Raw genomic sequence first — 25,390 nt, 5'->3', positions numbered from 1 at the left:
CTAGCCCTGAGGTAGAGGAGCTGCTGTCATCATTTTAAGCCCCACAACACCCTGGAGTAATCTAGAATTCTCATTATCCCCATTCTTTTTTTTTTAAATATATATTTCCTACTTATTTCATAAAACTATATCTGCATATAGCATTTCTTCTTTTCAGATTCTTTCATTTCACAAGTATTCTTTATTAAAACTGAGATATAACTGACATATAACATCATATTGGTTTCAGGTATACAACACAATGATTCGATATCTGTATATATTACAAAATGGTCACTGCAATAAATCTAGTTAAATCTCATGTTTTTTGAAATTTTCTATAACACACAGTCATGAAGGTATTCAGTGAGAGGGTATGTAGCTCTGTGCCATTATATAAACCGTAAGTTTATGTAATTTATAAATCACAAAGTCCTTAAACATTTCAGTAACACTCAAAATATTCTTCTTTGGAAGTGCTTAACACCCAGGACACGGTGTAGACATCCAACACCACAGACGCTCCCACTTCTCCCCCAACCTCTCTTATTTCCTTAACACTACTATAAATCTGAGAAGTCTAGCAATAAATCTAGCATTCGGATACTTTAAAATGTGCTTTTAGAGTGGTTTTAATCATTCTCCAGGACTTAAAGATCAAACTTACTCAAGAGGTCTGGTGGGGGTGGGGGTGGGGTGTGTATTTAACCCATATCCTAATCTCAAATGTAGTTAAGGACCTAACTTCCAGAGCTGAACTAAAAATCAATACCAAGCAGTGGAAAAGACAAAACTGTGTCCATAATACTGCCAGATAACAAATGAGATCTATAAGGGATCTTTCTCAGAAATAAAATTAAAAGATCCAATTCCATCAGAGTCACAGAATGCAGAAACTGCAGTGCAATAAAAGTATATATGAGATATACTGAAAGGTAAAAATGACAGGAAAACACAGAGTAGACGTTGACATATCTTTAATTACTACTCCGTTTCAGGCTAATGGTAAAAATTAGTCTTCAGATACTAGATAACATCAGCCTGTCTCTGCTGCGTTAGTACCAAGATCTGTGGCCAAGCAAATACTTCTAATAAAATTGATTTTCCTTTTTGGCAACCAATAGGCCAGTCAATAATAATGTTGTTTCAGAAAGACTGAGTCATGAAGGAGATGAACATTTCCTTCCATTTATTATGTTTGTATTGTTTATATTTGAAAAGAGTTTTCAATAAGGAAACCTAAGAAGAAATTACAAGGGGAAAGCTATTCTGAGAGTTAATCTCCAAAAGCCCTCTGATTTGGAAGCATGTTAGCAACCCAAACTGACAAAGCCAAAAGCATTCCCTTAACTGAAGCTAGATCATATGGATTAGGACTGTCAATAATAAAGGAAAACCAAGGCTAGGGGCAACACAGAGTGGTCATATGAAAACAAAGAGGGCAAGAAAAACACTGGCCAGGCATATAGTCCCAACTGATCCATCCTTAAAACCTACGTGGAACTTTTACTTTGCATTAAAGTTTAGTGTTAGGTAAAGAGCATTCTATAAAGCCACGTACAGCAGTTTTTTGTATTGTTTGTCTTATAATACTCAAACAAATAGAATACAAGAAATCCACCAGCAAAAACTTCAGGCTGAGCCTAAACTAGGGACACTTCCCTCTAAAATACTACCCCCGACAATGCAAACCAAATAAAAGTCATGAGTGCACCAATAAGTTTTTGTTTGTTTTTTAACTTAGTGTTGGTGGTCACTGGGGGAAGTGAGGGTTGGAAAGATGATTTTAAAGTTCACAAAGAAAAATAAACAAGCAAAAATAATAGAGAATATTCTGAATAAGTAATTAAGTAATCTATCCTGCCAGGTATTAAAACATATTTTGAAGCTACAATACTTAAAACAGCATAGCACAAGTACATGAACAGAAAAACAGAGCAACAGAACAGCCGAGAAACACAGTGAAATATGTAGATGAAGTAAGACTATAAAAAGAAGACACTTCAAATCAGTAGAGAAAAGATTATTCAATAAACATTATTGGAACAACTAGCTAATCATCTAGACAAAAGCAAAGCTGGCAACATCTGGACAAAAATAAAATTCCTATTGCATACATGTGACACAAATTAATTCTAGATGGATCACAGAAACCATGAAATGATGAAAGTACTAGAAGAAAAGTTTTAATAATAATTATATCACAATGAAAATGCTAATATTCCTTAAAACATCAAAGTTCTGAAACAAGGATAGGAGAAAGAATTATTTAAAGTTAGTCTTTTGCATTTTTTGAGTTTTCTTTCCTTTGTATATATACAAACTACTAAAAAAAAATCAGTGAAATATATATGGCTTAAGGTTATGAGTTTGACCTATGACTCGAAGCTAGGGAACTGGCTCAAGAAGAATGCACACATGTCTAACAGGGAAAGAAGTATTTATTCTAATAAAATAACAAGGATACCCCAAAGGTTCTGGTAAATGCTTTGGTCTTTTCTGGTTGTCATGATATATTTTTTCTAACATTTTGTCAACTTCTTTATAAGCTGATATTCCTTTGTTCAATATTTACTGAGCACTGACTGTATGTCAGACATACGAGGCACTGGTCATACAACCATACTCTGGTACCTGTATATGGTGGTGCTGAGGACAGACATGTAAACAGTGAATTACAAAACAAGGTGACTGCACTGTGGTAGCTCTTTGATGAGCTTAAGAACAGGGAGCTATATAAGTGGGGGTGTCTATCTGGTCAGAGTGAAGGAAGGCTTCCTGGAGGAAATGATGTGTAAACTGAGGCCTAGGAGGGAGAACAAAGGAGACAGAAAACAGTATCTAAGAAGACCAACAGGAGGACCTTCAAAACAGCAGAAGAGTTAGATGTGGAGATCATCTTCCTCCTCACAAATACATCAAAAATACATTTACATGTGGAAAAACTCCTAGAGAACACCTACTGAATGCTGGCAGGAGGCCTAAGACTTCCCAATAGGCAAAAACTCCCCACGTACATGGGTATGGCAAAAGAAAAAAGAAAAAACAGAGACAAAAGAATAGGGACAGGACCTGCAACTCTGGGAGGGAGCTGTGAAGGAGGAAATGCTTCCACACACTAGGAAGCCCCTTCACTGGCAGAGACGGGGAGTGGGTGGGGGGGAAGCTTCGGAGCCATGGAGGAGAGCGCAGCAAGAGGGGTACAGAGGGCAAAGCGGAGAGATTCCCGCACAGAGGATCGGTGCCGACCAGCACTCACCAGCCCGAGAGGCTTGTCTGCTCACAAGCCGGGGCGGGCGGGGGCTGGGAGCTGAGGCTCGGGCTTCAGAGGTCAGATACCAGGGTGAGGACTGGGATTGGCTGTGTGAACACAGCCTGAAAGGGGCTGATGCACCACAGCTGGCTGAGAGGGAGTTCGGGAAAAAATTCTGGACCTAAGAGGCAAGAGACCATTGTTTCAGGGTGCACGAGGAGAGGGGATTCAGAGCACTGCCTAAATAAGCTTCAGAGATGGGTGCAAGCTGTGGCTATCAGCGTGGACACCAGAGACGGGCATGAAATGCTAAGGCTGCTGCTGCAGCCACCAAGAAGCCTGTGTGCAAGCACAGGTCACTATCCACACCTCCCCACCTGGGAACTGTGCATCCCGTCACTGCCCGGGTCCCGTGATCCAGGGACAACTTCCCCAGGAGAACGCACGGCACACCTCAGGCTGTGGCAATGTCACACCAGCCTCTGCCACTGCAGGCTCACCTCGTATTCTGTACCCCTCCCTCACCCAGGCCTGCGTGAGCCAGAGCCCCCTAATCAGCTTCTCCTTTAACCCCCGCCTTTCTGGGTGAAGAAGAGACACCCTCAGGCAACCTACATAAGAGGCAGGGCCAAAACCAAAGCTGAACCCCAGGAGCTGTGCGAACAAAGAAGAGAAAGGGAAATCTCTCCCAGCAGCCTCAGGAGCAGCAGATTAAATCTCCACAATCAACTTGATCTCCCTGCATCTGTGGAACACTTGAATAGACAATGATCATCCCAAAATTGAGGCAGCGGACTTTGGGAGCAACTGCAGACTTGGGGTTTGCTGTATGAGACTGACTACTTTCTGATTTATATGTTTATCTTAGTTTAGTTTTTAGTGCTTGTTATCATTGGTGGATTTGTTTATTGGTTTGGTTGCTCTCTTTTTTTAATTACTTTTTATTTTTTAATAATTAAAAAAATTTTCATTTTAATACCTTTATTTTATTTTATTCTATTTTTTTCTCCCTCTTCTTCTGAGCCACGTGTCTGACAGGATCTCAGTGCTCCAGCTGGGTGTCAGGCCTGAGCCTCGGAAGTGGGAGAGCCAAGTTCAGGACACTGGACCACCAGAGACCTCCCGGCCCCATGTAATATAAATCGGCGAGAGCTGTCCCAGAGAGCTCCACCTCAACGCTAAGACCCAGCTCCACTCAACGACCAGCAAGCTCCAGTGCTGGACACCCCATGCCAAACAACTAGCAAGACAGGAACACAACCCCAAACATTAGCAGAGAGGCTGCCTAAAATCATAGTAAGTTCACAGACACCCCAAAACACACCACAGAACTCAGTCCTGCCCACCAGAAAGAAAAGATCCAGCCTCATCCACCAGAACACGGGCACTAGTCCCCTCCACCAGGAAGCCTACACAACCCACTGAGCCAACCTTACCTACTGGGGGCAGACACCAAAAACAATGGGAACTACGAACCTGCAGCCTGTGAAAAGGAGACCCCAAACACAGTAAGTTAAGCAAAATGGGAAGACAGAGAAATACGCAGCAGATGAAGGAGCAAGGTAAAACCCACCAGACCAAACAAATGAAGATGAAACAGGCAGTCTACCTGAAAAAGAATTCAGAGTAATGACAGTAAACATAATCCAATATCTTGGAAATAGAATGGAGAAAATACAAGAAATGTTTAACAAGGATATAGAAGAACTAAAGAGCAAACGAACAATGATGAACAACATAATAAATGAAATTAAAAATTCTCTAGAAGGAATCAATAGCAGAATAACTGAGGCAGAAAAACGGATAAGTGACCTGGAAGATAAAATAGTGGAAACAACTACCACAGAGCAGAATAAAGAAAAAAGAATGAAAAGAATTGAGGACAGTCTCAGATACCTCTGGGACAACATTAAACGCACCAACATTCGAATTATAGGGGTCCCAGAAGAAGAGACAAAGAAAGGGGACTGAGAAAATATTTGAAGAGATTATAGTTGAAAACTTCCCTAATATAGGAAAGGAAATAGTCAATCAAGTCGAGGAAGCACAGAGAGTCCCATACAGGATAAATCCAAGGAGAAACACGCCAAGACACATATTAATCAAACTATGAAAAATTAAATACAAAGAAAAAATATTAAAAGCAGCAAGGGAAAAGTAACAAATGACATACAAGGGAATCCCCTTAAGGTTAACAGCTGATCCTTCAGCACAAACTCTGCAAGCCAGAAAGGAGTGACATGACATATTTAAAATGAGGAAAGGGAAAAACCTACAACCAAGATTACTCTACCCAGCAAGGATCTCACTCAGATTTGACAGAGAAATTAAAACCTTTACAGACAAGCAAAAGCTCAGAGAATTCAGCACCACCAAACCAGCTTTACAACAAATGTTAAAGGAACTTCTCTAGGCAGGAAACACAAGAGAAGGAAAGGACCTACAATAACAAACCCAAAACAATTAAGAAAATGGTAAAAGGAACATACATATTGATAATTACCTTAAATATAAATGGTTTAACGCTCCAACTGAAAGACCCAAACAGGCTGAATGGATACAAAAACAAGACCCATATATATGCTGTCTACAAGAGACCCACTTCAACCTAGGGACACATACAGACTGAAAGTGAAGGGATGGAAAAAGATATTCCATGCAAATGGAAATCAAAAGAAAGCTCGAGTAGCAATTCTCGTATCAGACAAAATACACTTTAAAAACTATTACAGGAGACAAAGAAGGACACTAAATAATGATCAAGGAATCAATCCAAGAAAAAAATGTAACAGTTGTAAATATTTACGCACCCAACATAGGAGCACCTCAATACATAAGGCAAAAAATGCTAACAGCCACAAAAGGGGAAATCAAGAGTAACACAATAATAGCAGGGACTTTAACACCCCACTTTCACCAATGGACAGATCAACCAAAATGAAAATTAGTAAGGAAACACAAGCTTTAAATGACACATTAAACAAGATGGAACTAACTGATATTTATAGGACATTCCATTAAAAACAACAGAATACACTTTTTTCTTAAGTGCTCATGAAACATTTTCCAGGATAGATCATATCTTGGGTCACAAATCAAGCCTTGGTAAATCTAAGAAAATTGAAATCGTATCAAGTATCCTTCCCGACCACAACGCTATGAGCCTAGATATCAGTTACAGAAAAAAAAATGTTAAAAAAATAGAGGAGCTTCCCTGGTGGTGCACTGGTTGAGAGTCCGCCTGCCGATGCAGGGGACACGGGTTCGTGCCCCAGTCCGGGAAGATCCCACATGCTGCGCAGCGACTGGGCCCGTGGGCCATGGCCACTGGGCTGGTGCGACCGGAGCCTGTGCTCCGCAATGGGAGGGGCTGGAGCAGTGAGAGGACCGCGTACCACAAAAAAAAAAAAAAAAAAATACAAACACATGGAGGCTAAACAACATGCTACTAAATAACCAAGAGATCACTGAAGAAATCAAAGAGGAAATCAAAAAATACCTAGAAACAAATGACAATGAAAACACGATGACCCAAAACCTATGGGATGCAGCAAAAGCAGTTCTAAGAGGGAAGTTCATAGCAATACAATCCTACCTCAATAAACAAGAAAAATCTCAAACAACCTAACCTTACACCTAAAGCAATTAGAGAAAGAAGACCAAAAAATCCCCAAAGTTAGCAGAAGGAAAGAAATCATAAAGATCAGATCAGAAATAAATGAAAGAGAAATGTAGGCAATGATAGCAAAGATCAATAAAACTAAAAGCTGGTTCTTTGAGAAGATAAACAAAATTGATAAACCATTAGCCAGATGCATGAAGTGAAAAAGGGAGAAGACAAATCAACAGAATTAGAAATGAAAAAGGAGAAGTAACAACTGACACTGCAGAAATACAAAGGACCATGAGAGATTACTAAAAGCATCTATATGCCAATAAAATGGACAGTCTGGAAGAAATGGATATATTAGTAGAAAAGCACAACCTTCCAGGACTGAACCCGGAAGAAATAGGAAATGTAAACAGACCAATCACAAGCACTGAAATTGAAACTGTGATTAAAAATCTTCCAACAAACAAAAGCCCAGGACCAGACGGCTTCACAGGTGAATTCTATCAAACATTTACAAAAGAGTTAAGACCTATTCTTCTCAAACTCTTCCAAAATACAGCAGAGGGAGGAACACTCCCAAAGTCCTTCTACGAGGCCACCATCATGCTGATACCAAAACCAGACAAAAATGTTACAAAAAAAGAAAACTACAGGCCAGTATCACTAATGAACATAGATGTGAAAATCCTCAACAAAATACTAGCAAACAGAATACAGAAGCACATTAAAAGGATCATATACCATGATAAAGTGCGGGTTATCCCAGGAATGCAAGGATTCTTGAATATATGCAAATCAATCAATGTGATACAGCATATTAACAAACTGAAGAATAAAAACCATATGATAATCTCAACAGATGCAGAAAAAGCTTTCAAAAAATTCAACACCCATTTATGATAAAAACTCTCCAAAAGTAGGCATAGAGGGAACTTACCTCAACATTTTATAAAGGCCATATATGACAAACCCACAGCCAACATCACTCTCAATGGTGAAAAACTGAAACCATTTCCACTCTCATCAGGAACAAGACAAGGCTGCCCATTCTCACTACTATTATTCAACATAGTGTTAGAAGTTTTAGCCACAGCAATCAGAGACAAAAAAGAAATAAAAGGAATCCAAATCAGAAAAGAAGACGTGAAACTGTCACTGTTTGCAGATGACATAATACTATACATAGAGAATCCTAAAGATGCTACCAGAAAACTACTAGAGCTAATCAATGAATCTGGTAAAGTAGCAGGATACAAAATTAATGCACAGAAATCTCTCGCATTCCTATACACTAGTGATGAAAAAACTGAAACTGAAATTAAGGAAACACTCCCACTTACCACTGCAACAAAAAGAATAAAAAACCTAGGAATAAACCTACCTAAGCAGACAAAAGACCTGTATGCAGAAAACTATAAGACACTGATGAAAGAAATTAAAGATGATACCAACAGATGGAGAGATATACCATGTTCTTGGATTGCAAGAATCAACATTGTGAAAATGACTCTACTACCCAAAGCAATCTACAGATTCAATGCAATCACTATCAAACTACCAATGGCATTTTTCAGAGGACTAGAACAAAAAAAAGTCACAATTTGTATGGAAACATAAACGACCTCGAACAGCCAAAGCAATCTTGAGAAAGAAAAACGGAGCTGGAGGAATCAGGCTCCCTGACTTTAGACTGTACTACAAAGCTACAGTAATAAAGACAGTATGGTACTGGCACAAAAACAGAAAGATAGGTCAATAGAACAGGATAGACATCTCAGAGATAAACCCATGCACATATGGTCACGTTATCTTTGATAAAGGAGGCAAGAATATATAATGGAGAAAAGACAGCCTCTTGAATAAGTGGTGCTGGGAAAACTGGATAGCTACATGTAAAAGAATGAAATTAGAACACTCCCTAACACCGTACACAAAAATAAACTCAAAATGGATTAAAGACCTAAATGTAAGGCCAGACACTATCAAACTCTTAGAGGAAAACATAGGCAGAACACTCTGTGACATATATCACAGCAAGATCCTTTTTGACCCACCTCCTAGAGAAATGGAAGTAAAAACAAAAATAAACAAATGGGACCCAATGAAACTTAAAAGCTTTTGACAGCAAAGGAAACCATAAACAAGACGAAAAGACAACCCTCAGAATGGGAGAAAATATTTGCAAACAAAGCAACTGACAAAGGATTAATCTCCAAAATATACAAGCAGCTCATGCAGCTCAATATCAAAAAAACAAACAACCCAATGCCAAAATAGGCAGAAGACCTAAATATACATTTCTTCCAAGAAGATATACAGACTGCCAACAAACACATAAAAGGATGCTCAACATCACTAATTAATAGAGAAATGCAAATCAGAACTACAATGAGGTATCACCTCACACCAGTCAGAATGGCCATCATCAAAAAAACCTATAAACAATAAATGCTGGAGAGGGTGTGGAGAAAAGGGAACACTCTTGCACTGTTAGTGGGAATGTAAATTGATACTGTTCTCTATGGAGAACAGTATGGAGGTTCCTTAAAAAACTACAAATAGAATTACCATATCATCCAGCAATCCCACTACTGTGCTTATACCCTGAGAAAACCATAATTCAAAAAGAGTCATGTACCAAAATGTTCATTGCAGCTCTATTTACAATAGCCAGGACATGGAAGCAACCTAAGTGTCCACTGACAGATGAATGGGTAAAGAAGATGTGACTCATATATACAATGGAATATTACTCATCCATAAAAAGAAAGGAAACTGAGTTATTTGTAGTGAGGTGGATGGACCTAGAGTCTGTCATACAGAATGAAATAAGTCAGAAAGAGAAAAACAAATACTGTATTCTAACAGATACATATGGAATCTAAAAAGGTTCTGAAGAACCTAGGGGCAGGACAGGAATAAAGATGCAGACGTAGAAAATAGACTTGAGGACACGGGAAGGGGAAGGATAAGCCGGGACGAAGTGAGAGAGTGGCACTGACATATATACACTATGAAATGTAAAATACATAGCTAGTGGGAAGCAGCTGCATAGAACAGGGAGATCAGGTTGGTGCTTTGTGACCATCTAGAGGGGTGAGATAGGGAGGGTGGGAGGGAGGCTGAAGAGGGAGGGCATATGGGGATATATGTATACATATAGCTGACTCACTTTGTTATACAGCAGAAAGTAACACAACAATGTAAAGCAATTACACTCCTATAAAGATGTTCAAAAAAAAAAAAAGGCGGCCAACAGGTGAGCAGCATGTCAAGTTCTTCAGAACCAGTGGAACTCAGCATACCATAAGCTAGGAGTGTGCTGAGAAATAAGTGGAGAGGTAAGCAAGGTCCAGATCATGAAGGGTTTTATAGGGCAAATTAAATTTAGATTTTACCTTAGAATAATAAAAGTAAACAAGAGAATATTTGAAAATTAGCATTTCATTCTTTTTTCCCCCTATTTATTTATTTATTTTTGGCTGTGTTGGGTCTTCATTGCAGTGCGTGGGCTTCTCATTGCGGTGGCTTCTCTTATTGCGGAGCACGGGCTCTAGGCGCACGGGCTTCAGTAGTTGTGGCTCGCGGGCTCTAGAGCGCAGGCTCAGTAGTTGCAGCGCACGGGCTCAGTTGCTCCGCGGCATGTGGGATCTTCCCGGACCAGGGCTCGAACCCGTGTCCCCTGCATTGGCAGGTGGATTCTCAATCTCTGCGCCACCAGGGAAGCCCCTGAAGATTAGCATTTTAGAAAGAATCTCCAGATGAAAAGTGGGAAATGTATCGAAGGACATCAAGATTAGAAGCAGGGATATAGTTGAGAGCTGCTGAAATAATTTAATAAGCTTAAACTAGTGTGTTGGCAATGCTGAAATAGAGAAGTGGATAGATTTGAGGTACACTTAGCAGGCAGAACCTATAGGACTTCAGTGGTGTGAAAATGAGAGAAGAATAAAGGATGAGTCCTGGAGCACTGGGTGGATGCTGATGCCAATTACGGGGGGGGGGGCGGGCGGGGGCGGTGGCTGTTGAGAGATGGTAAGTTCAGTGTTAGACACTGTGCATTTGAAGTGTCTGAGGGGTGTCCAAGAAATATATGTTGCTGCAGCTACTGGCTGAGAGACAGGCTGGAGATAAAGAGGTCTTCTATTTTGTCTGTGAAATAAGGGAAAATGTGAGAATAAGAAAGACCGTAAGACTTGCCAGTCAAAATTAAAGATGGATACAATGATTTATGATAATATCCAGGCTGAGTAATTTTTTTTTCTAGCTTTGCCCAGACCCAGAGTGTAGCTGTATAGAAGGCAGGCGTTTTGCCAGGTGGCTACCATAGCTGAAAAACAGGGAATGGGAATGAAGGTGAGGATAATTGCATGAGAGTGGACAAAATGAACTAAAATGGGAGAAGGCAGATCAGTCAAGGGACTCAGGATTTCCATAAAGTCAAATAAGAGATTTAGAGTGAAATGAATTGGAGAGTATAATTAGAACTGAAAATTTCAGACTTGATGAAAAGTTCAGGGTGAGCCCAGGAGGCCGAGGGGACTAAAGTGGAAGGGATATGCCAACAAATATTACGTAAAGGAAAAGCATTTTGTATCTATCTTTAGTATAATTTATACTAAATTAAAAAGCAAACTCCTAAATAAGACAAGGATGCCCACTTTTACTACTTTTATTCAACACAGTACTAGAAGGTCTAGTCAGAGCAGTTAGGCAAGAAAATGAAATAAAAGGCATCCAAGTTGGAAAGGAAGAAGTAAAATTATCTCTGTTCATAGAGAACATATCTTATATGTAGAAAACCCTTAAGATTCCACAAAAAGCTGTTAGAACTAATAAGCAAATTCAGCCAAGTTGCAGGATAAAAAAATCAACACACAAAAATCACTTGCATTTCTAAACACTAACAATGAATAATCAAAAAAAGAAATTTAGAAAATAGCTTCATTTACAATAGTGTCAAAAAAGAATAAAATACTCAGGAATAAACTAAACCAAGGAGGCAAACGTACTGTATACTGAAAATTATAAAACAATGCTGAAAGAAATTAGAGACACAAAAAAAGGCCATTCCATGGATTGGAAGACTTACCATTGTTAAGATGACAATACAGGTATCTCGTGCTTTTCAAAAGTCTGCTTTATGCCACTTCACTTTTACTAAAGACCTACATTAGTACCTGTTTTTGCTAACCGAAAGAAATCTGAAGACGATTTTTGCTTTTACAAAAAAAGGTGAAAACCAGTGCTCGCCCTTTGTTTTGCAGCTGGCTACTGTAGAGGCAGCGCGTACCCTGAGCACTAAGAGCAGCACCATCTAGCCCCTTCTTCAGGAACTACACTGTGCATCTCAGCACGAAGCCACCATAACTTTTAACTGTGTGAGCGTCTGTGCATTATCTCAGTTTACTTTGTGCGTTCGTTAGCAAGATGTGTCCTAAGGTAATTGCTTCTTTGCTTTACATCATTTTGGCTTACAAAAGGTTTCGTAGGAATGATTTACTTTCAGAGAGCAAGGGAAACCTGTACTCCCCAAATCGATCTATAGATTCAATGCAACCTCCATCAAAACCCCAATGACTTTTTCGTAGAATTAGAAAAATCCATCCTAAAATTCATATGGAAACTTAAGGGACCCAGAATAGCCAAAACCATCTTGAAAAAGAAAAACAAGTTGGAAGTCTCACACTTCCTGATTTCAAAAATTACTACAAAGCTACAGTAATCAAACCAGGGTAGTAGTGGCATAATGACAGACATATAGACCAATGGAATAGAATAGAGATCCCACACTCTTGCATATATGGTCAAGTGATTTTTGACAAGGGGTGTCAGGACCATTCAGTGAAGAAAAGACAGCCTTTCAATAAATGGCGCTGGGAAAACTGAATATCCACATGCAAAAAAATGAAGCTGGACCCTTACGTTACCTTTTACTTGGGTCAAAAAACAAAGCTAAAATTATAAAGCTCTTAAAGAAAACCTGGGAAAAAGCTTCATGGCGTGGCATTTTGCAATGATTTCTTGGATATGACACCAAAAACACAGGCAACAAAAGGAAAAATACATAAGTTGAACTTCATCAAAATTTTAAACTATTGTGCATCAAAGGACCCTATTATCAGCAGAGTGAAAGAAAACCCAAAGAATGGGAGAAAATATTTGTAAACCATGCATCTGATAAGGGGGTGATATCCAGACTATATAAAGACTTCTTACAGCTTAACAACAAAAAAACCCCAAACAACCCAATTAAAGAATGGGCAAAGGACATGAATAGACATTTCTCCAAAGAAGATATACAAATGGCCAAAACTGATTGTTCAACATTAATAATGTTCAACATCATTAATCATTATGGAAGTGAAATTAAAACCACAATGAGATACCACTTCATACCCACCAGGATGGCTAATATCAGAAATACAGAAAATAACAAGTGTTGGTAAGGATTTGGAGAAACTGGAACAAGTGTGCATTGTTGATGGGAAGGTAGAATGGTGCAGCCACTGTGGAAATGGTATGGTGATTCTTCAAAACATTAAACGAAGAACTACCATATGATCCAGCAATTCCACTTCTGGGTATATACTCAAAAGAAGTGAAAGCAAAGATTCAAACAGATATTTGTTACCCATATTCATAGAAGTATTAATCACAACAGCCAAAAGATGAAAGTCACCTAAGTGTCTGCAGATGGATATCTGGATAAACAAAATATGGTATACACATACAATGCAACATTATTTAGTTTTAAAAAGGAAAGAAATTCTGACACATGCTACATCAGGGACGAACCTTGAAGACATTATGCTAAGCGAAATAAGCCAGTCACAAAAGGACAAATATTGTATGATTCTACTTGTATGAGGTATCTAGAGTAGTCAAATTCATGAAGAGAGAAAGTAGAATGGTGGCTGCCAGGGGCTGAGGGGGTGGGGTGGGGAATGGGGAGCTAGTTATGAGTACAGAGTTTCAATTGGAGAAGATGAAAAGGTTCTAGAGATGAATGGTGGTGATGGTTAAACACCGTAAAAGTAGTTAATGCCACAGAACTGTACACTTAAAATGGTTAAAGTGGTAAATTTTATGTTATATATATTTTGCCACAGTCAGAAAAAAAGAGAGAAAAAGAAAGAAAGAAAATTTCGGGGTAAATCTTAATGACCGTGGATTTGGCAAAGGTTTCTTAGGTATGATGCCAAAAGCACAACCAACAAAAGGAAATAGATACACTGGACTTCATCAAAATTAAAAACTTTACATGCACCAAAGGGCACTATTAAGAAAGCGAAAAGACAGCCCACGAAAAGGGAGAAGATATCTGCAAATCATACATCTGATAATGGTCTAATGTCCAGAATATATATAAAGAATTTTTAGATCTTAAATATAAAAGACAACTCAGTTTAAAAAGGGGTAAAACACTTAAATAGACATTTTTCCAAAGAAGACATATAAACTGTCAACAAGTACATGAAAAGATACTCAGCATCATTAGTCATTAGGGAAATGCAAATCAAATCCATACCATGATGAGATATCACTTCATGCCCATTAGAATGGCTAATGAACAGAAAAATAATGCGTATTGGCGAAGAAGTGGAAAAACTGGAACACTCATGAATTGCTGGTGGGAATGTAAAATGGTGTAGCTCCTGTGGAAAAGTTTGGAGGTTCCTCAAAAAGTTAAACATCAAATTATCATATAACTTAAATTCTCCTCCTAGGTACAGAACCAAAAGAACTGAAAACAAGTGTTTAAACAAAAACATGTACACAAATTGTTCACCGCAATTATTCACAACTGCCAAAGGGTGGAAACAACCCAACTGCTCATCAACTGATGAACTGGTAAAATGTGGTCTATCCATACAACAGAATATTATTTAGCCACAAAAAGGAATGAAGTACTGTTACATGTTACAACATGGATAATCCTTGAAAATATGCCAAGTGAAAGAAGCCAGAAACAAAGGCCACATATTTTATGACTCCATTTATATGAAATATCTAGAAGAGGCAAATCCACTGAGAAAGCAGATTAGTTGTTGCTAAGGTCTGGAGTGAGGGGGAAATAGGGAGTGACCACTTAATGGGTACAAAGCGTACTGCTGGGGTGATGAAAATGCTGCAGGACAAGACAGTAGTGATGGTTGCACATTGTTAAATGCCACTCGACTGTACACTTTAAAATTGTTAATATGGTAAATTTTATCTTATGTGGATTTTACCCCAATTTTTTTAAAAAAGCTCCCTTTTTATCACTCTTACCTGACAGTTAATATCAGCTCTATGTTGTAGCAGGACTGTGACTAGTTCCTTATGTCCTCGATCACAAGCCCAATGGAGTAGAGCTCTGCCCTAAAAACACAGAAAAAGATAAATGAATTTGTTAATCCAGTGTGGGACCATATAAAAGATATAAGGTCTGAAGAAAGACAGAGTAATATGCAAAAATGTAGATTAACTATTCTAAGAATGATTGATATAAAATGTTCTATGGGAAAATCAGCAGACTGGAAATCAATAGAAAGTCCTGAGTTCTACTTCTGGAATCTGTTCTGTACTAGCCCAGTGACTTTCTTCAGCCTGAACAGCTTCCTCACCCACAGCGTGGGGGTAACACTAACAACAATAATACCAATAACATTTGTTGAATGAATGAGTTACAAAATAATGCTTTGTAAATTTTAAAGTACTCTATAAAGGTCAGAGATAGTTTTAAATTATGTCCACTTCTGGTGAAAAAAATCCTATGGATAAAAAAAAAAAGTACTTAAACCTAGGTAGAGATCATAATCTAAATGCAGTTTATCTAAATTTACTCAAGTTTATTCCTTAAAATGTAAGAAAATTTAATCACTTTGAAACTAAGCATTTCCCCTTCATATCCCAAATTTACACCCTGAAATATCCCCAAAACATTAGTAAAGTCTGCTAGTGTTTGTCTTCAAATGCTGACTGTGAAAGCCACTTGTAAAACAGAATAGATATTAACTGTCAGGAGACAAAAGTACTAAATATGAAACATTAATTTTAACTGTTGTCTACCAAGGATGAACGGTTACTCTCAATGTGTTAATTCTTTTCTCCACTGTCAGACATCTTGGTTTAGTTAATGAAAGGAGCCTACTCAGTCCAAAGAATAAACAAAACCCCCAAAGCTAAGGGCTTTTCTGAAGAAATGAGTGATGTATGGCTTAACACTACTTTTTTCAGGGTGGTAGTGATGTCATTTTTTAAAGAATGGAATGTTTTTCCAAATTAAGTTGAAATCCCTGCTTTATGTCATTTTAGAAAAGATTTAAGCAGATATAAGCTGGGACAAAGATGACTTTAAAGTAAAAAGCACTTTTCAAGAAAGCTTTTCTAAACTCACACACTTCACCTTACAGACTCTCTTCACATACCTATTAGTTCAACTAATCAAACCAGGAACTATTCGTGAAACAAACAAACAAAAAGTAAGACAACTTCTTCCTTACAAATTGTCCTTTTCTTTTTCTTTCATTTGCTCAATTTATTTTTACTTACCTGTGAATATCTGTTTTGCAATAGGCTTACACAAAATCCAAAGAGGAAGGGAAGCAAAACATTTTAAAACGTGGGCAAACCATTCACAGTTTATTGTAACAGCAAAACTACTTTGCTCAGAGCCCACTAAAAATTTTTTAAATGGAGACAATTCTAAAAGCCAAGTAAAAAATGTATTGTGGAGTAGAGAATAGAGTTGCCTATGTTAAATGTTCTCCAGCTCTAATGTGTACTGATTTAGTGTTACTAGAGCACTAATTTCAAAACCCTCTATACGAATAGATAGATATTCTAATTAGACTCTCAGAACTAATACCAATGTATAAAATATTTTATAGTTCAATGTAATTGTTTCACAGCTTTTACATTAAAATAATCAGATAAAATGTCAAAGTCTGTATCATTCTTAGTTCTAATTTTAACTGTACATTTTATGGCTATTATGTTAAATTATTAACAAGAATTACTACATAGTTAAAATGATGCCTGATAGACTTATACAGGGAACCTACCAGAAGTACCTAATAGTTAAGTAAGAAAACATAATATTAATATATCTAGTATTTTTACTACAAGATATACAGATAATTTCTATTTCTCAACCAGATTCCTGATTTCTCCTTAGGTTTAACCCAATAGGGTTACATAGACTAATGCTAAATTATAAATCCTTAGCTGTTTCGGTGGGAAAGCAGACAAGCAACGCATTTTACTGTTAATGGGGAGTTATATTTTAAATTTCCCATATGTGGTGCCAAAAATTTACTTTAGACGAAACACCTATGACTGGACCTCAGTAGTGATTTTCACTTTGGATATATTTTCTAGAAGGGTGGCACTTGTATAGCAATGTTTTAAGGAGGATGATGTGCTCTCAGACATTTACACTATGCTTTTTAACAGGTTTTCTGACCTGCAATGTAATTAATTTTTGTAACACATTATTTTAATGGTACACTAATTAACCTTGAATTAGAATGAATTCTCTGATAATGACTTTCTGCAGAAGGGCTGAAGATAGCTACATTAAGACCACCTAATGATTAATATTTTTATGCAGCATTAAGAAGTTCAAAAACAAGAGCAGGATTAAACATACTTGTAAATAAGCATAGATAAAGTAAATCAGGCTTTGGAATTTTTGCCTTCAAATATCCTGCATTTAAATGAACAAAGATCAGCACAACCAGGTATCTGAATGTGATAACTCTTTACTTCTTCAAATTGTAGAGTTCCTGTAAACATACTCTAAGATTATTAGTTCAAGTAATAAATAACCAGTAATTTGCAGAGAAGATATCTGCATATCTATCTATCTATCCTCATAACCCCTACTGATAAAATCAGTAAATAACACCTGTGGTTTCTCTCCTTTCTCTTTGTTAGCCATAAACATATATGGACCAATATAATGCAATTATTAAATTTACTAAATTAGTTTAGATACAGGATTCCATAATTTCTCTTCCAGAAGGAAAACCATCAATTAGGTGCACATTAAATTTATATTTGCTTAAAGATTTTATACAAACTTATGAGATACTTTACGTATTTTTAGATATAATTGTTTTATCTTCTATGAATGATATAATCTCTTACAAATTTTCAAGTTAAATTTATTTTTACTGTTACCACAAAAGCTGACAATTGTTTGTCTGCTTCTAGTTTTAATAACTTCTGAAAGAATATCGCAGAACTATTTGGGACATTTGTGGGGAAAGCCATTATTAAAAGGAATCTTTGTTAGGTCAGCAGAAAACCACAAGCACTGTTTGGAGAGCTCCGGATAAATTCTGGACTTCAAATACAGTAAAACATAGCGGGGAAGAAAGAGTTCCCATCTGTTAACCAAGGGTGCAAATACCGTCTTACCTCAGACAGATGAATGACTCTAAAGTGCTTGGAAAGTGCAGGGTGGCAGCTAACCTATTAAGTGGTATTACTTTCATACCTTCTGGAAAATACAGAGTGAGTCTTAATATTTTATATGCTTCTTTGATATCCTTGGTTACTTGTTCTTAAACCATGCAGAATTTTTAAAAATTAGATTTCTCCTGGATATCACAAATTAAATGAAAAGAGATGGTATTATAAAATGACTCGATGTTCTTAGGGTATTTTGAGAACAGATACAAACAAAGCATGTACACCATACATACAGTAGACAAAAACATGGCAAAGTTGGTATGTTTAAATTTGTTAAGAGTTGCCATTTTATCAAAGATGGTATGGTATAGTACTGTCTAATTACTAAGTGAAATACTGCAAATAGGTTGACTTGAATTTCTCTCTCCAAAAAATTGGGTTTCAATTTACAATTGATTGACTTCAGCTACCAATAACCTGTAGTGTCTCTGCCTCCTCTCTCCTATCCCTATCTTCTACCCTTTGCTGCTGCCATTGTAGCAGCTGGCTACAGTGAGAACTCCCCCACCTGCAACCACCAGAAACTACACAAAGCCTCCTACCTCCACCCACCTCTCATTAGTGAACCAACAACGTTCTTTCAAAAACTCAGACAGCAGTAGGACTGGGTGGCAGTTTATGATCGCAAGATGTGGCTAGCATGGAAGCTAATACACATTTAAAATAAGTGAATACTTGATCTCCTTCACTGGTTAAGATCTAAGGTAAAAGGAAATGGTATTCCTGAGCTATCAGGGAATTCAGAAGGATTTTAAATACACTACTTTAGAAACTCCCTTTATAAGCATTTACTAAGCCATAATGTTAGTAACTAAAGGGTTAAGGAGTAAGCAAGGGAGATATTACTTCATCCTGTATAAAATAATAAGTAATCCAGTGATAATAATAAGGCAGCCAGGTGTCCATCAGAAGATAATGGATAAATACACTACGATGAATTCATATTCATACAATGGAATATTAGTCAGCAATATAAAGGAAGAATACTGATCTATATGACAATATCAGTGAACTTCAAAAACACTATGCTAAATGAAAGAAGCCTTACACAAAAAAGTACATATTATGATTCCATCTATATAAAGTTCTAGAACAGGCAAAACCAATCTATGGTAGAAGAATTATCAGAACAGTGGTTACCTTTGTACGATTAGGAGAAAGAACCACCTGGGATGGGGCATGAGGGAATTTTCTGGGGTGACAGTAACATTCTATATCTTGACAGGAGTTTTGGTTACACAGGTATGTGCATTTGTCAAAATTAATTGAATGTGCACTTCAGATTTGTGCATTTCATTGTATATATACACGTTACCTTAAAAGAAGAACCAAACTAATACTGAACTCTAGTTAATGATATGTATGCTGAAGCATTTAGAAGAAAATTTATTGTCTATAAAATACTCTGAAATGCATCAAAAACATAGATCAATTGATGGATGGAGAAACGGCTAGATATTGATAAAGCAAACATAGTAAAATAACTAGTGGTAGAATCTAGTGGTAGGGATATAGATGTTCACTGTAAAATTCTTTCAACTTTCCTGTATGTTTACAAATTTTCATAATAAAGTGTTGGAAAAAAACAAAAATTTGCACACCCACATTCACAGCCACATTATTCACAATAGCCAAAATATGAAAGCAACCCAACTGTCCACAGATGGATATTTAGATAAACAAAATGCAGTATATACATACAAATATCATTCATTTTTAAAAAGGAAGGAAACTTTGACATGTTATAACATGGATGAACCTTGAAGATATTATGCTAACTGAAATAAGCCAGTCTCAAGAGAGCTTGTGTATGATTGTATGATTCCATTTACACAAAGTACCTAGAGTAGTCAGATTCACAGACACAGAAAGTAGAATGGTGGCTGCAAGGGGCTGTGGGAAAGGGAGGAATGAGGAGTTAGTGTTTAATAGGTCCGGAATTTCAGTTGGGGAAGACGAAAAAGTTCTGGAGATAAAACGGTGGTGATGGTTAAACAATGTAAAAGTACTTAATGACACAGAACTGTACACCTGAAAATGGTTAAATCTGTGAATTTTGTTATGTATATTTTACCATGATAAAAAATTTAAAAAAAAAGTATGCTGCCAAAGCTCATAAGATTTAAATGACTTTCACTATTTTCTCATTTTGCATTAAGTACGAGTTTCTGGTGTAAAGTATTACCATAGGCTTGATTTTTAAATGGTGCTGCCTGTATTAATACAAATGAGCATAATTTGACAGTTTAGAATGCATTTCTCAATTATTAGTGTGAATAAAGTTCCTTCAAATTAATATGTTAATCAACTACATAACCAAACTAACATATACTCAAGTGTAGAAAGTTATTTAAGAGGATGCATTTTTTCCTTCCTTTCTTAAATAGAAGCATAAATTGAGCCTTAGCACACTGACTCTGCCTCTTAAACCTTTTGCTTCTTTGTTAGGTTAGTACTGTCTGTTTTGCCAGATTTTGCAGCAGTTTCTCAAACCAAAAGCATGTAAACTGTATTCTGACATGAGCCACAAATTTAAAACAAAGCAAGTGCAGAACGGAATGGAGTCAAGAGAAAGGTGATCTTCTTCAAAGTATTTGAAAGAATCAATAAACATATGGAAAATAGTATAAAATTAGACCTTCAAAAGGACAGAAAGAACTTAACTAAAGTAGCAGCTCAATAAAAGAGGAATTTTTGAGTGTATTAGACAAAAATCTATGGAAAAACCAATGAATTGTATGAATGCTTCTGGGGGGAGTGATGATAGCTGCACTGGAATAATGTCATCTAATTCATTCAAATATTATTATATTGCTACATTTGTTCTAAAACAAATTTAAATTAATGTAAAAGTTTAAAATACTATTTAAGGAACTTCCCTGGTGGCAGAGTGGTTAAGAATCCACCTGCCAATGCAGGGGACATGAGTTCAAGCTCTGGTCTGGGAAGATCCCACGTGCCACGGAGCAACTAAGCCCATGCACCACAACTACTGAGCCTGCGCTCTAGAGCCTGTGCGCCACAACTACTGAGCCCATGCGCCACAACTACTGAGCCCGTGTGCCACAACTACTGAAGCCCACGCACCTAAAACCCATGCTCCGCAACAAGAGAAGACACCGCAATGAGAAGCTCGCCCACCACAATGAAGACCCAACACAGCCAAAAATAAATTAATTAGAAATAAATAAAATATTATTTAAATATCACTAAGAAGCACGTATTCAGTGTCTACTGTATATGGCACTAATCTGAGAAATAAACTGTGTGACAAGAATTGTGCAGACATAATATGTGCCTGATGACTGATAAGAAATATTCTGTTCATACATTAAGTACACTTTATAAATTATTTAAATCATCCAAGATATTTTCTTGGAAGAACTATAAATATGTGGCATGTGTGAAGAGTTATATTAACTGACTCAAAAAATAAAAATTGAAGCACCATTTTAAAAAATGTATAAGCTTTTAGATCTTCACATTTCTCTTCATATTATCTACACCTCAATTTCCAAACATTTCTGCAAATGATTAAAAAATTTAATAAAAGCTGTAATTTAAATAACAAATGAGTACACAGAACACCATGATGCTATAAACTTGGAACCTATAGCATCCTGAATAGTAAGTATAACTACAAAACTGTTTTTATTACATGAAATATAGACAGCGTCCTAATCACCATATCAGTAGGAAACACCACGTAATTTCCTCAAATTAGAAATATATGCCTTACTATATCTGTAGCAATTACAACTTAAATAAAAGATACACACCAGGAACTATACTTCTGCATAATAAAATAACTTCATTATAGAATAGGAATATTTTAAAAGGTATTTTATATATATATATATATGTTCATGTGCTATGATAGCTATAGATTCTAAGCATTTTAGGCAATATAATTATGTTTATTTCAATATGTGGGAGTGCAAATGTGGCTTATCGTGTTATGACTATAATTAAAATTTCTCTATGTGCTCACAAAAAATTTTAAGTGCAATAAATGTAATTTTTAATCATCTCAGGGAAAGACTGAAATGGGCTGAATCTGCTGAATGAACATTTTAAATAAAGTCGTATACCATTCCAAAGAATCTTAGGCAATGAGTAGTGAAATAACTCAAGCTCAAATATTAGACAAACACCTAGAAGACCAGGATATCCTTTCAAAATTGTAATTGTTACCCAACTTATTATAGTAGGGAAATGTCTTTTTTCTGATAAAGGGGTTAAAAGTATTTAGCTAGCAACTTAACTTTGAGATTATATATTTTTAATCCATCATCAAAGCTTGCAAACTTGTTTTATTTGCTAGAGCTTTAAGTGTCATGAAGCAGTACCCTTTATTTTATTTACGATGTTAATTTTAAGCTCCCACCTCCCTCACGTTCTTAAATTAATTCATACAAATCCCTGATTAATAATAAAAGGACTTGCCATCAGTATTTAGAGCCCAGCCTGAGTTGTCATGGCTGAAAGGGCAGAAATCTGCTTGGAGCAATGAGAGAACCCAACTGAATTCTGGGCGTCTCAGTCTATGAATGTGTAAGCACTTCATCTGTTCATGGAAACACAAGTGTTCTGGCAGACTTGGGGGAAAGGCAGCTGCATGGGTAACAAACTAGAAGACCTGGGAAACCGTACTATATCAAAGTCACTAAATGACAGAAGCAAGATATTTTACAAGTGTTACTTTTATTTTCACACAAAAATGGTGTTGTTTAGTGTAAGCTATTTGAGTTCTAGACATTTATTTTATCCCTATCACTGCTGCCCAATGATCCTTGCAGAGGTCACAGGTGGATTTGACTATTTTATAAAAGAAATTGTTGCAAATCAGAGCACAACAGTAGCAGGGTTGACTGGAAACTGATTATACTTCTTAAATCCAGTGGTGGAAAGAATACTCTCTCAGACCTGCATTTCCACTTAGCAGTTATATGTATTCGAACAAGTAATGTGTACATCTCTGAAATAGTTCCTGTCTGTGAAATAAGGATAACATCTACCTTACAGGGCTGTTGTAAAGACAACACGGTAATAAGTGAAAGTACCTTACAGAGTTGTAAATGTGGGGAAAGTACTCTGTAAACTATAACCCACACTGTATAAAATAGTATTATTTGAAAGATGGAGAATTCTAACAGGGTTAATATAGTACATACACAATCATTTCCAGTGAAAAAGTGACCGTGAAAAGTTAAGTGGGCTTTTCGTTTCCGGTTCCATATATAAGGAGCTAGGAAGTTGCCACTCCATCCTAACAAACAAACAAAAAAGCTGAAGAGACTGAAAAAATCAACAATTCTTAGATCCATAAGAAAGGGAAAGACACAGGGCAAACCACTGCCCCTGAGACTAGAGAGACAGATGAATTCGACATCCCGGAGCAGAGCCTCACAAGTGGAAACCACCTGGGGAACCAGAGCCAGGTAAGAAAACCTGACTGTAATTAATGAATTGCTGGAGGCACAGTGCAGACAACTCTGAGGGTTAAAAACTCCAAGGGCATCTACTCAACCCCTCTATCCGCACCCCCCCCAATAGTGTGAGATTTACTTCTAGGAGCTTGACGAGGTTCCCACAATAAATGTCAGAGAAACATTCCCTCATGCTTCTGGCAGGGGGAAGGGAAATTAACCATTCTGAAATATGCCAAAGCTCTATTGTTCTCAAAACCGCCTGCCTTCAGGGGAAACTGGTTAACCAGCACCTAACCTGTTGGGGTATTATCAGAGCCTAACTGACCTGGGGGTTAGGAAAATACCCAACTCCAGTCCACTCCAGCCATTCTGTCCCAACTAAAGGGGGAGGAAAAAAAAAAGAGAAACATTTGTGAGATTCCCAGTCCAGAGGCATAGGCTCACTACAAAACTGAGACCGAGCCATAGGACCATAGAACACTTTCTCTCCCCAACACTTCACCACCACATTACTAAGGGCCTGTTTATAGCAGTTCCTTTTATCTGATATATCAAGTCCAGCTATCAGTAAAAATTACAAGACAAACCAAAAGGCAAAAAATCCACAATCTGAAGAAACAGAGTAAGCATCAGAATGAAACAGGGCAGAGATGTTGGAATTATCAGGTTGGGAATTTAAAACAACTATGATTAATATGCTAAGGGCTCTAATGAATAAAGCAGACACCATGCAAGAACAGACAGACAATGTAAGCAGAGAAATGGAAATCCTAGTAACCAAAAAGAAATGATAGAGATAAAAAAACCACTGTAACAGAAAGTTTAAAAATGCCTGTGATGGGCTTATTAGTATACCAGACATGGCTGAAGAAAGAATCTCTGAGATAGAAGATATATCAATAGAATCCTCGAAAGCTGAAAAGTGAAGAGAACAAAGACCGGGGGAAAAAAAAAAAGAAAACCCAGAACAGAATATCCAAGGGCTACGGGACAAATACAAAAGATACAATGTATGCATAATGGGGATACCAGAAGGAGAAGAAACAGAGAAAGGAACAGATGAATACCTGAAACAATGACTGAATTTCCTCAAATTAATGCTAGACACCAAGCCACATATCCAGGAAGCTCAGAGAACACCAAGCAAAATAAATGCTTCAAAAACTACACTAGGCATATCATTTTCAAATTACAGAAAATCAAAGATAGAGAAAAACCCTGAAAGAAGCCAGAGGAAAAAAAACATATTGCTTATAGAGAAACAAAGATAAGAATTACATCAGACTTCTCCCCAGAAACCATGCAAGTGAGAAGAGAGTGGAGTGACATATTTAAACTGTTGAGGAAAAACCCCTGCTAACCTAGAACTCTGTATCCTGAGAAATTATCCTTCAAAAGTGAAGAAGTAAAGACTTCCTCAAACAAATATTGAGGAAATCTGTTGCCAATACACCTCCCTTGCAAGAAATGTTAAAAGAAATTCTTTAGAGAGAAGGAAAATAATGTAGGTCAGAAGCTGATCTACATAACGAAAGAAGGAGCATCAAAGCAGGAATAGTGAAGGTACAATAAAAACTTTTATTTTTCTTACTTTTAATTGATCTAAGATAACAGTTTGTTCAAAATAATAGCAACAATGTATTTGATTAT

General features: G+C 37.0%; 1 protein-coding gene across 9 annotated transcripts in view; it reads right to left on the bottom strand.

Annotated features, from left to right (window-relative positions):
- ACBD6 (acyl-CoA binding domain containing 6) overlaps window positions 1-25,390 on the bottom strand; it is a 224,013-nt gene that overhangs the window by 111,571 nt on the left and 87,052 nt on the right. For 6 of the 9 annotated variants that reach the window (XR_002642447.3, XR_016392980.1, XM_089910443.1 and 3 more), the window contains one exon: window positions 15,120-15,209. Coding sequence is in view for 6 of the 9 variants with exons in the window: in XM_089910443.1 (XP_089766569.1) it covers window positions 15,120-15,209 (90 nt within the window). In the remaining 3 variants the exon portion in view is untranslated. Of the gene's footprint in view, window positions 1-15,119; window positions 15,210-24,065; window positions 24,119-25,390 lie in introns of all 9 variants that reach the window. The other 3 variants (XR_016392982.1, XM_089910461.1, XM_089910454.1) reach the window with 1 other exon arrangement.

Source organism: Delphinapterus leucas, chromosome 1 (assembly GCF_059928025.1).
Source record: "Delphinapterus leucas isolate spDelLeu-1000000601 "Yukka" chromosome 1, BTC_Dleu_Yukka2, whole genome shotgun sequence".
NCBI classification, from domain to species: Eukaryota; Metazoa; Chordata; class Mammalia; order Artiodactyla; family Monodontidae; genus Delphinapterus; species Delphinapterus leucas.
This window is presented reverse-complemented; position numbering and strand designations above follow the sequence as displayed.